The following is a 13,682-nucleotide window of genomic DNA, read 5'->3' as shown; positions in this document are numbered from 1 at the left end:
AGAATTTTAAGAGGCGGTACCTTCACTTCTTCATGAAGGGGATTTGCTACAGTGCTACATTACTTTTCACTGTCTACCTCATAAAACTGGCAACAGAGTGTATATTCATTCATTTTCTATACATACTTATTTCAGTCAGGGGTCAGCGCTCATTGGGCGAGAGACAAGGTACACCCTGGACAGGATGTCAGTCTGTCACAGAACTGAGTGTAATCTTCATGTGCCTTAACTAAAGCACTCCCTCTGCTGAATCACCTCTAAATTATTTACACATTATTCACTTTGTGTGTTTTTAGGAATCCGCTAGCTTAGCGCATCTACTAGCTCTTAGCCAGTTTAGCATGGCGGCCTCTCCTGTCTCTCCCGCACTTTTCTGCTCTGGGTGTGAAATGTTTAGTTATTCCTCGGCCTCCTTTAGCAGTAATGGTACTTGTAATAAGTGTAGCTTATTCGTAGCTTTGGAGGCCAAGCTGGGCGAATTGGAGATTCGGCTCCGCACCTTGGAAAATCCTACAGCTAGCCAGGCCCCTGTAGTTGGTTCGGACCAAGGTAGCTTAGCCGCCGTTAGCTGTCCCCCAGCAGATCCTGAGCAGCCGGGAAAGCAGGCCGGCTGGGTGACTGTGAGGAGGAAGCGTAGTCCTAAACAGAAGCCCCCTGTACACCACCAACCCGTTCACATCTCTAACCGTTTTTCCCCACCTGGCGAAACACCCGCCGAGGAACAAACTCTGGTTATTGGCGACTCTGTTTTGAGAAATGTGAAGTTAGTGACACCAGCAACCATAGTCAATTAAGTAAATTTGGTAAGATTGTAATTCACATCGGCAGTAATGACACCCGGTTACGCCAATCGGAGATCACTAAAATTAATATTGAATCGGTGTGTAACTTTGCAAAAACAATGTCGGACTCTGTAGTTTTCTCTGGGCCCCTCCCCAATCGGACCGGGAGTGACATGTTTAGCTGCATGTTCTCCTTGAATTGCTGGCTGTCTGGGTGGTGTCCAAAAAAATGAGGTGGGCTTCGTAGATAATTGGCAAAGCTTCTGGGGAAAACCTGGTCTTGTTAGGAGAGATGGCATCCATCCCACTTTGGATGGAGCAGCTCTCATTTCTAGAAATCTGGCCAATTTTATTAAACCCTCCAAACCGTGACTATCCAGGGTTGGGACCAGGAAGCAGAGTTGTAGTCTTACACACCTCTCTGCAGCTTCTCTCCCCCTGCCATCCCCCCAATACCCCATCCCCGTAGAAACGGTGCCTGCTCCCAGACCACCAACAACCAGTAAAAATCTATTTAAGCATAAAAATTCAAAAAGAAAAAATAATATAGCACCTTCAACTGCACCACAGACTAAAACAGTTAAATATGGTCTATTAAACATTAGGTCTCTCTCTTCTAAGTCCCTGTTAGTAAATGATATAATTGATCAACATATTGATTTATTCTGCCTTACAGAAACCTGGTTACAGCAGGATGAATATGTTAGTTTAAATGAGTCAACACCCCCAAGTCACACTAACTGTCAGAATGCTCGTAGCACAAGCCAAGGGGGAGGATTAGCAGCAATCTTCCACTCCAGCTTATTAATTAATCAAAAACCCAGACAGAGCTTTAATTCATTTGAAAGCTTGACTCTTAGTCTTGTCCATCCAAATTGGAAGTCCCAAAAAACAGTTTTATTTGTTGTTATCTATCGTCCACCTGGTCGTTACTGTGAGTTTCTCTGTGAATTTTCAGACCTTTTGTCTGACTTAGTGCTTAGCTCAGATAATTATAGTGGGCGATTTTAACATCCACATAGATGCTGAAAATGACAGCCTCAGCACTGCATTTAATCTATTATTAGACTCAATTGGCTTCACTCAAAATGTAAATGAGTCCACCCACCACTTTAACCATACTTTAGATCTTGTTCTGACTTATGGTATGGAAAATGAAGAGCTAACAGTATTCCCTGAAAACCCCCTTCTGTCTGATCATTTCTTAATAACATTTACATTTACTTTAATGGAATAAGTTTCATTACAGTAGAAGTCTTTCGGAAAGCGCTGTAACTAGGTTTAAGGATATGATTCCTTCTTTGTTATGTTCTCCAGTGCCATATACCAACACAGTGCAGAGTAGCTACCTAAACTCTGTGAGTGAGATAGATTATCTTGTCAATAGTTTTATATCCTCATTGAGCACAACTTTGGATGCTGTAGCTCCTCTGAAAAAGAGAGCCTTAAATCAGAAGTGCCTGACTTCGTGGTATAACTCACAAACTCGCAGCTTAAAGCAGATAACCCGTAAGTTGGAGAGGAAATGGCGTCTCACTAATTTAGAAGATCTTCACTTAGCCTGGAAAAAGAGTCTGTTGCTCTATAAAAAAGCCCTCCGTAAAGCTAGGACATCTTACTACTCATCACTAACTGAAGAAAATAAGACCAACCCCAGGTTTCTTTTCAGCACTGTAGCCAGGATGACAAAGAGTCAGAGTTCTATTGAGCCGAGTATTCCTTTAACTTTAACTAGTAATGACTTCATGACTTTCTTTGCTAATAAAATTTTAACTATTAGAGAAAAAATTACTCATAACCATCCCAAAGACATATCGTTATCTTTGGCTGCTTTCAGTAATGCTGGTATTTGGTTAGACTCTTTCTCTCCGATTGTTCTGTCTGAGTTATTTTCATTAGTTACTTCCTCCAAACCATCAACATGTCTATTAGACCCCATTCCTACCAGGCTGCTCAAGGAAGCCCTACCATTAATTAATGCTTCAATCTTAAATATGATAAATCTATTTTTATTAGTTGGCTATGTACCACAGGCTTTTAAGGTGGCAGTAATTAAACCATTACTTAAAAAGCCATCACTTGACCCAGCTATCTTAGCTAATTATAGGCCAATCTCCAACCTTCCTTTTCTCTCAAAAATTCTTGAAAAGGTAGTTGTAAAACAGCTAACTGATCATCTGCAGAGGAATGGTCTATTTGAAGAGTTTCAGTCAGGTTTTAGAATTCATCATAGTACAGAAACAGCATTAGTGAAGGTTACAAATGATCTTCTTATGGCCTCAGACAGTGGACCCATCTCTGTCCTTGTCCTGTTAGACCTCAGTGCTGCTTTTGATGCTGTTGACCATAAAATTTTATTACAGAGATTAGAGCATGCCATAGGTATTAAAGGCACTGCACTGCGGTGGTTTGAATCATATTTATCTAATAGATTACAATTTGTTCATGTAAATGGGGGGGGGGGGTCTTCTTCACAGACTAAGGTTAATTATGGAGTTCCACAAGGTTCTGTGCTAGGACCAATTTTATTCACTTTATACATGCTTCCCTTAGGCAGTGTTATTAGAAAGCATTGCTTAAATTTTCATTGTTACGCAGATGATACCCAGCTTTATCTATCCATGAAGCCAGAGGACACACACCAATTAGTTAAACTGCAGGAATGTCTTGCAGACATAAGGACATGGACGACCTCTAATTTCCTGCTTTTAAATTCAGATAAAACTGAAGTTGTTGTACTTTGTACAAATCTTAGAAACATGGTGTCTAACCAGATCCTTACTCTGGATGGCATTACCCTGACCTCTAGTAATACTGTGAGAAATATTGGAGTCATTTTTGATCAGGATACGTTGATATTTTGGACACTTTTCTTATCCCATCAATTGAAAGGATGTTTGGGGATGATGAAATCATTTTTGAAGATGATAATGCATCTTGCCATAGAGCGAAAACTGTGAAAACATTCCTTGCAAAAAGACACATAGGGTCAATGTCATGGCCTGCAAATAGTCCGGATCTTAATCCAATTGAAAATCTTTGGTGGAAGTTGAAGAAAATGGTCCATGACAAGGCTCCAACCTGCAAAGCTGATCTGGCAACAGCAGTCAGAGAAAGTTGGAGCCAGATTGTTGAAGAGTACTGTTTGTCACTCATTAAGTCCATGCCTCAGAGACTGCAAGCTGTTATAAAAGCCACAGGTGGTGCAACAAAATACTAGTGATGTGTTGGAGCGTTCTTTTGTTTTTCATGATTCCATAATTTTTTTCCTCAGAATTGAGTGATTCCATATTTTTTTCCCTCTGCTTGGTCTAAAAAAGTAACCGTTACTGACTGACACAATTTTTTTTCCTGATTTCTTATAGTGTTTCTTAAAGCCAGAAAGTTGCCATTTGAAATGACTTTAGTTTTGTGTCATGTCTGTAATCTGCTTTTTTTCTACAAAATTAAACAACTGAATGAACATCTGCCGAGGCCGGTGATTCCATAATTTTTGCCAGGGGTTTGTATGTGACTAAAAAGATTAATCCAGGTTTTGAGTATATGTCTTATTGTTACATGGGAAACAAGTTACCAGTAGATTAAGTAGATTCTTACAAATCCAACAAGACCAAGCATTCATGATATGCACACTCTTAAGGCTATGAAATTGGGCTATTAGTAAAAAAAAAAAAAGTAGAAAAGGGGGTGTTCACAATAATAGTAGTGTGGCATTCCGTCAGTGAGTTCATCAATTTTGTGGAACAAACAGGTGTGAATCAGGTGTCCCCTTTTTAAGAATGAAGCCAGCACCTGTTGAACATGCTTTTCTCTTTGAAAGCCTGAGGAAAATGGGACGTTCAAGACGTTCAGAAGAACAGCGTAGTTTGATTAAAGAGTTGATTAGAGAGGGGAAAACGTATACGCAGGTGCAAAAAATTATAGGCTGTTCATCTACAGTGATCTCCAATGCTTTAAAATGGACAAAAAAACAGAGATGCGTGGAAGAAAATGGAAAACAACCATCAAAATGGATAGAAGAATAACCAGAATGGCAAAGGCTCACCCATAGATCAGCTCCAGGATGATCAAAGACAGTCTGGAGTTACCTGTAAGTGCTGTGACAGAAGACGCATGTGTGAAGCTAATTTATTTGCAAGAATCCCCTGCAAAGTCCCGCTGTTAAATAAAAGACGTGCAGAAGAGGTTACAGTTTACCAAAGAACACATCAACTGGCCTAAAGAGAAATGGAGGAATATTTTGTGGATTGATGAGAGTAAAATTGTTGTTTTTGGGTCCAAGGGCTGCAGACAGTTTGTGAGATGACCCCCAAACTCTGAATTCAAGCCACAGTTCACAGTGAAGACAGTGAAGCATGGTGGTGCAAGCATCATGATATGGGCATGTTTCTCCTACTATGGTGTTGGGCCTATATATCACATACCAGGTATCATGGATCAGTTTGGATATGTCAAAATACTTGAAGAGGTCATGTTGCCTTATGCTGAAGAGGACATGCCCTTGAAATGGGTGTTTCAACAAGACAATGACCCCAAGCACACTAGTAAACAAGCAAAATCTTGGGTCCAAACCAACAAAATTAATGCTTCGCAGATGTGAAGAAATCATGAAAAACTGTGGTTATACAACTAAATACTAGTTTAGTGAGTCACAGTATTGCTAAAAAAAAAAGCAGTTTGAACATAATAGTTTTGAGTTTGTAACATCAACAGCAGATGCTGCTATTATTGTGAACACCCCCTTTTCTACTTTTTTTTTTACTAATAGCCCAATTTCATAGCCTTAAGAGTGTGCATATCATGAATGCTTGGTCTTGTTGGTTTTGTGAGAATCTACTGAATCTACTGGTATCTTGTTTCCCATGTAACAATAAGAAATATATTCAAAACCTGGATTAATCTTTTTAGTCACATAGCACTACTATTATTCTGAACACTACTGTATATTTGTGTGTCATTGTTGTGGCACCTCTTGCTCTGGATGACAATATCATTCAATCAACTATCACACCGTAGAACTGCTACAAACTATTCAGGTGGCTCTTCACAATGTGTTATTACTCTAAAATGTGTTTAAATCATTGAAATGGTTTAAAACTCACCGTTTGATAAAGCTGTTGGAAGTTTTTTTTTTATTCTGCCTGTGAGACAAACATCGATACAAATCTGCGGTTCAAAGCTTTAATCCCACCATGATATTGAACAGTATCAAGTGATAACTGGGTATCGAGTGTAGTTACTCCACAGTCAGCTATCTTGTTTTGAATTCTAACAGTGAAACATTTTGATTCTGAGTTTCAAGTGCACCTTAAGATTCCAAAGAGTGCTTTGCGCTGATCTTGGCATTGGATTGCAAAAGCACACAGATGAAATACGACAAAGTAGCTGGAAGTTGAACTTGGAACACAAAGGCTGTGGTGGTCATCGGCATACCAGTAAATTTTCAAGGCATTACAGCCAGAGTGGCAGCAGGTGAATTAAACTCCTGCACTGGGTGCAAATGATTGTCTGTTGTCCAAAGAATTTGATAAAACACATGAAAATTGATGCCAATTGGTCCGGGACACAGAGCTGCATGCCTGAGGGAAAGTTTGATGCTAAAGTTAAAACTCAACCTGGGTTCACGTGATTATGAGTAATATTTTCTTGTTTGGGCACTAGGGCTCACCTTAAATCTAAAACATTTCTATTGCAAAATTGACCAAGTCGAACTGCACAAAATTTGACATGGGTAATCTTGGGACAGCTCTTACCCAAATCTCATAAATACATCTTGATTGATCTAAGGGGGTGTGGCCTATTAGCTTTTTAATTGTGGGTGTGGCTCACACCATTCAAGTTATCAAACTGCTCTGTATATATTGTCAAATATATATGGTGGATGCTACCTTTCTTGCTCTCAGGTTTTACTCACTGCACAGCACTGTAGCTATACAGTCATGTATGTTGTAAAATCATGAACTCAGCTCTGGAAGTGACGGCAGACGCTGGAAGCAAACTAAGTGGACTGATGTAATGTGTAGTAAAAGTTAGTTGTAATTTACAAAGCTACTGAATAGTGACACCACACAAACTCCATTTTGTTTGTGTAAATTTTTCAATCCAAGAGATGTTTTTTTTTTTCTGTTTTTATTATTTTCATTATTGCAAATTTCTGTAAAATCAGGTAGATCTTCATACTTCCAGCCAGTAGATGTGATACGTTATCTTTGATAGGATACATCATTATGGCACCAAATGTAAGTCTTCTTTGGCTATTAAAGTGACACCTGAGGATGTTTTTATTACACCAGTAAAAAGAATGTTGTAGTGATTTATGTTTATTGTGCCTTTGAATTCAGCACAGTGCTGCAGGTGTTGGTTTTCTAACCTCATGGCAGAAAGATCCAAAACCTGCTTGTTTACTTTGGTGAATCTGCATATTGACTAGTGCACATTCAAAATGACCAAACTAACTGAACATTTGAGGTGCAAATACCATTTTGATATAGTGTGGTCAACGCAAATCCTCAAAGGTATTTTTATATTACTCTAAGGTAGTACTTCATACTGCTTTTAAGACTGAGGTTTTTGTTAGAATTATGTGAAATGAAATGTCCCACATTCATTATTGCCACTAACGTGAGCAAGGCTTTTAATCCCCAAGTTGCTTTTGGTGTACAGTTGAGTGACATGACATAAATAGTCTGTTTGCCATGTACTGAAACTCAGGTGAGGAATCGTGGAAATGGGTCCTGATGAGCTCTAATAATGTTGGATTTGTGTTGTTGTCTTGCAGGGTGTCCACACTGTAAAAATGCTGTTCCCCACTTCACCACAGCAGCAGAACTGTTCAGAGAAGACCGTAAGGTTAGTATTTCCTCATCACATTGAGCAGTAGTATTGTTTCAATAGTTCTGCAAACAGAAGGATGATACAAAGCCCATTGATGTGTGTGAAGGACCCATCATATTGAGCTGTTAGCCCATACCATACTTTTAAAATATGAATCGCAATCTTAACTCTTTTCTTTATTTGTTTCCTTTTGCTTACGTTGCTTCATTTTCTTAGGGGAAAAAATGAATATGAAAGCTGTTAACACAATGGGTCAATAAGCAGTGTGGGTAAGAGTTGTAGTGTTGTTAAAATCACAATGATAACCATCACCGTCCCTGAACTACTTCTCTGGGAGCTCGGTCTATGCGATTGATGCACATCTGAAAAGAGTTTATGGAATTGTGAGGTCACCGAACAGAGTTGTTTTGTGATGTTCATATATTTATACTCAACCTCTTTAGAGTCTAGGACCTGGTTTCATAAAGCAGTCTAATCTTTTAGTCTACGAAGCTTACATAGTCAACTAAGGTTAGTCGCCCAACATAATCCGTCTAATCTCCATTTCACATCGACAGGTAAACTTGTAGATTAGCCGTCTTACATTAGTTGCCATTTTTCACTGTCATAGCGGCCTCGCAAATGACGTTGCCAAGAAACGCCTCTAATGCGCAACAGTTTTGTTTACTTCCGGGTTGGGCCGTCTGCTACAAACATGACCGAGTTCGCCGCAGCAGAGGAGAAGTGCTCCTGATCTCAGTGTCCAGAAATATCTCCAATGGTTTATTCCGCTCCTGGAACACCCGCTCCCACTGCAAATCTGTCCTTCTTTCCTCCTCCATCAAGTGGTAATACATGATAGCTGCCTTTTTTGAGGTAAGACACTGAAATTTTGTCGACTAAAACAGGGCTGTGAAAACTCAGCGGTTCCAAGGAATTCCACAGATTTCACCATGAGTTTTTAAAATGTCTATAGCACAACGTTCTCTTTTTTTACGACATCATGCAAGTTTTATAAGTCTGTGGACACTGATCAGTGTGTTACAGCTACAAATCTACTGCAAATCTGTCCTTCCTTCCTCCTCCATCAAGTGGTAATACATGATAGCTGCCTTTTTTGAGGTAAGACACTGAAATTTTGTCGACTAAAACAGGGCTGTGAAAACTCAGCGGTTCCAAGGAATTCCACAGATTTCACCATGAGTTTTTAAAATGTCTATAGCACAGCGTTCTCTTTTTTTACGACATCATGCAAGTTTTATAAGTCTGTGGACACTGATCAGTGTGTTACAGATACAAATCTGTGTCCTCGGATCCGCGGAACTCAGCGGTGAAAAATGCCATTCAAAGTGTGGCTGTTGCGACACTTATAAAGCGGGACTGGTTGGTTGCTCCAGCGACGCTGTGTGGCTGCTGCAAGACGCTTAAGCTAAACGTAGCATGTGGACATTGCAAAATTTTAGAGCTCTCAAGTTTTTAAAAGAAGAATTTTGCAGCATGTCTGTATCACGGAGCGACATCAGACAGAGGGAAGAAGGCGAGAAAGATGGTTTGAAAAAGGTGATAAGGACAAGAATCCGTGGAATTGTCGCCTGCTTCATCAACACACCTGAAAGATAAAAGAAACAGGAAAAGTGAACTGTGCCCTCAGGAAACACAGTAAGAATTTTTATCTCCCTGGAAAATAAACATTGTGCTGTTCAAACAGGATTTTAGCACAGATTATGACTTTTTTAAATTAATCTAGACTTTCTTTCTTTGGAAATAAAAAAGACAAATTTACACAAGAATATGTGTTTTGTTTTGTTTTTTGTTTTTTTTACTATAAGGTATGTTCTTCATGAATGAGTTAATGCATAATTTGGTTTACAATTAAAAGGAAAATCATTCCAGGTCCTACTTTCATGTCGTATTCTGTAATTTCAACATTATCATTGACAGTTCAAATGAAAGGTTGAATCTAGGATCATTTAAGTATTTACTTGTTTTGAGATTTTTTCTTCCAGGAGATGCTGAAAATGTATCATTGGATACAAAATTAATTTGGTTTCTAGGGCCCCATGGGCCCGACACCCCAGCTCCTGGGGGGCTGCGCTCCCCAAACCCCCTGCAACTTTTCCTCCGATTTCACAAATTTCATTTCACAGCCCTGCTAAAATACACTCCTCTGTACCAGACTAAAAACTTTAGTGGGCTAACGGGAATCTTTAACCGACTAAGCACTTTGTGCAATGACTAATGTCAAAAGATGAGTTGACTAAGTGAGTTTAGTCCACTAAACAAGATTAGACTGCTTTATGAAACCGGGCCGTGGTCATACTGTGTGATCACAAGACTTGCATACAATACTAACTCGTGACCTCAGGTGTTATGTTTTCAAAAGGTTCCCAAAATCTTTTATCTTTGGAGAGATGTGGCAAATGAGTAACATAAAGACATCCAGACTGTTTGCAGCTGTATGAGCTTTATTTTAAATATCTCTGATCATGTTTCTAACTCTGAACTGGACTTACCTTTTTTTTCTTGGATCTCAGAGTTTCAGCTAAGAATTCAACGGTTTATTTAGCACTGACTCATTAAATGTGTTGCACAATAGGGTGGTCCTCTACAGTATGCCAAAAAATTAAAATTTTAAGGTGCTTCCTGACGAAATTGCTCATCTTGATGTGAAAATGTTTTGTGCAAAATGTTTTTTTGATATGACTATTTTAACCACTGTTGCATGCAGAGTGGAAATTGCAACAGTTCAGCATATTTATGCAAATCAGCAATAGTAATCTACCTGTTCACAAATGAAATACAAATTGAAACAACAATCCTTTCTCCTTTAACTGACCATACAGGAGAGATTTAAAAAAAAGTATTACGTTACTGTCCACCTACTGTGGTGAAAACAGTCATGGGGAGTGGGGTTTGGTTCTGATTTTCTTTGCCTTTGGGAACTGACGTCGCTGTCACTCAACTACTTGCAGCAGGTATTGGCACTGTTGTTCATCCTTCATTAGGATCTGATTGTAATCATGGACAAGTGTAACTTTTCACTCAGCAAAATCATTGACAGCAGCAACGTTATCCAGGACCTGCTGTGACGACTGGAATGATGGGTCATCCTCCCACTCTGAGGGGTTCTTGATGAGGAAGGCCATGTTGACGTTGAATGCCTCAAAAAATGCGACCTGAGGCAGAGGGAACAAAATCTGCCACTGATGAATTAATGTATCCAGTCCATAACTCAAAATGTCACTCACACATCACAAAAAACAAGGGCCAGGCAGCAGTGGTTATTATTTTTCAAGTCTCATGAAGTTTCTCCCAATTTATTTTTTCCCCTAAAGGAACCAAAACATGAAGAAGCACCTTGAAAAAGTTGTTTGTTTTTTGGGACCACCTTAGTTGCACATATGGACTTAGGTGTTTGATGGAGGCTGATATAAATTCAAAAATGCGTCAACCTGTTGCCTTGTGATTGTAAAGGCACATCATGCATCTTTTATTGTGCTGCTAATTTTTACCCAGACATTGTTCCAATGGCTTTCTGTCAGTGTGGCTGTGTCATTTGTTTGGAATTTTCCTAAATCATTATCACATGGTGTGAAATGGTAACATACTGAGAAGAATTTAGTCATTCATTTTTGTGAGGCAGTTTTTTACATCAGTACCACAGCTGTAATAATGTTTGTCTAGAAGTCTTTCAGAGAGCATTGTGAGGAAGTAGACATGATGGAGAAAGCCAGGTTTTAGACCAGATGTCACTGAGAGCTTCACAATCAATCAAAAGGAATAACCAACAATACCTGATCAAAAGATTGACTGCTAATGACTTGCAGTTCAATAAGGTGATAAATATTTCAGTAGTATTTCAGTATTGATTTTGCTTTAGTTGTCTGCTAAAAGATAGAACATACAGGCCGGGGACAACCAAGTCCACAAAGATTTAAAGATCTACCGGCATTGGACATCACCTGTGAGAGATAGGTGTCCCATGCAGGTGGAATCATAGACCGTAATCTGCTTCACGGTATGGTATCAGGAGATAAGCACTGGCACCAGTGGACCTCAGGGCCTGTATAACAGTGTATTCACACTAAGCACTCTGGACCCTGCCTGCCCGAGTGAGTTTAACCCCCAAATTTAGTTTGTTTGATTAATGTGAGTGATCTGGGCCACGGCTGTGAGTGGCCCCTGGCACAAGTCTGGCCCGACTTGCAGAGGTGGTCCATGGTGCATGTAATGTGATCAACACAGGAGCACCAGTGTCATGTCATTGACAGGAGTGTTCACTTTTTAAAATTACTGCTAATATTATTCCTACTTGAATAACACAGTCTTCAATTCATTCAAAAACATTTGGGTTAAAAACTAGTCTGGTTTCTCGCCTTATTGATGAAAGTGAATTGTGGTCAGCAAGCAGAGCCACAAAATATTTCCTCATCATCTGCTGCCTCCATAAACATCTTGTCATGCATGTAGTATCATTGATTTTATAACAGCTGAGTGGATCCTTGTCATTTGATTGGTGCTTTCTGTGTTACATGACATGAATTATTCATCCCATTTGTGTTGCGTTGCATTTAGCATGCGTTTAGCTAAACATGCTGAGTTTGTTTTGCTGATGGACAACGATTTGAAGGAGCTAATTAAAATGGTAAATGGACTGCATTTATATAGCGCTTTTCCATCTGCATCAGACACTCAAAGTGCTTTACACACTAATGCCTCACATTCACCCCGATGTCAAGGTGCTGCCACACAAGGTGCTCAATACACACCGGGAGCAACTAGGGGATTAAGCACCTTGCCCAAGGGCCCTTAATGTTTTTCCGGTCAGGCTGGGATTTGAACCGAGGATCTTCTGGTCCCAAGCCCAACGCTTAACCACTAGACCATCACCTCCCTTAAATGGTCAATTTGGTCACTTTCAAGATCACACTGAGATATTCAAGATATTGTCATTGCGACCCTTGTTATCGCTTATAGAACAGAATAGAATAGTCTTTATTGTCATTATACATATACATACAATGAAATTTGTCCTCTGCATTTAACCATCCTAATTACAGTTAGACACAATCCAACCACTAGGAGCAGTGGGCAGCCGCAGTCCGACACCCAGGGACCAACTCCAGATGTAGAGAAACTGCCTTGGTCAGGGGCAGAGAAAGGAGCGGACCCTAAATAAGCATGTTTTTGTTCTTGTTTTTTTTTTGTTGTTGTTGTTGTTTTGTTTTGTTTTTTTGTTTGTTTGTTTGTTTTTTGTGGGAGGACATCAGAGTGCTCGGAGGAAACCCACGCAGACATGGGGAGAACATGCAAACTCCACACAAAAAGGGCAGGAAGCGATGCCCTGACCTTCTTGCTGTGAGGCATCAGTGCCAACCACTAAGTCACTGTGCCGTTTCAGATACCATTTCCTCAGTAACAGCCCGAACACGTACTACTCCATGTGTAATAAAAGAAGGCTGTCATTTGAAGGGAGTAAAGGAAATTGTATAGAATAGTTTTTAACTCAAGAATTAGTTGACCAATTTCATTCATATTTAGCATAAGGGTTTACTTGGGTAATCCCACGACACAAGTCAATTACGGTAACCTTGGGGTCAATTTCAAGGTCACCACAAGATATTCATGATATTGTCATTGGCACCCTTGATAAGTTTTTTACTGTCATGTGCACACTAAAAACAGGCAAATTCTTACTCCGTTCATTCTCCTAGAAAATTTGCATGTAGAAAATTCACATGAGATTATTTAAAAAAAGATTATGAAATACACATCATTAGACTGAAGAAATTATTTAAGGAGTGTACAGTTTAGAGGATGTGCAGATGTGCAATTTATACAGTATTGGCAAGTTTGTGCAATATTGTGTAGTTTAACCAGCATTTCCTGCTGTGCAGGGTCAAAAGGTGCATGGATGCATAAATAGTCAACAGAGCTATTATAATAAATAGAGGATGATAGTAATAATAATGAGGAGAAGATTGACAGTGAAATAACAGTTAGTATGGTATCTCAAGAACCAGTTGACCAATTTCTTTCATATTTAGCATAAGAGTGTACTTCAGTGATTCCCCTGAAACCAGTCGA

At 39.5% G+C, this 13,682-nt stretch overlaps 1 protein-coding gene across 1 annotated transcript in view; it reads left to right on the top strand.

Moving 5' to 3' along the window:
• pdia5 (protein disulfide isomerase family A, member 5) overlaps positions 1-13,682 on the top strand; it is a 196,049-nt gene that overhangs the window by 163,342 nt on the left and 19,025 nt on the right. The window contains exon 15 of the mRNA XM_034185846.1: positions 7,561-7,631. Coding sequence (XP_034041737.1) covers positions 7,561-7,631 — 71 coding nt within the window. The remainder of the gene's footprint in view (positions 1-7,560; positions 7,632-13,682) is intronic.

This window comes from Thalassophryne amazonica, chromosome 14, assembly GCF_902500255.1.
Source record: "Thalassophryne amazonica chromosome 14, fThaAma1.1, whole genome shotgun sequence".
Taxonomy (NCBI): domain Eukaryota; kingdom Metazoa; phylum Chordata; class Actinopteri; order Batrachoidiformes; family Batrachoididae; genus Thalassophryne; species Thalassophryne amazonica.
This window is presented reverse-complemented; position numbering and strand designations above follow the sequence as displayed.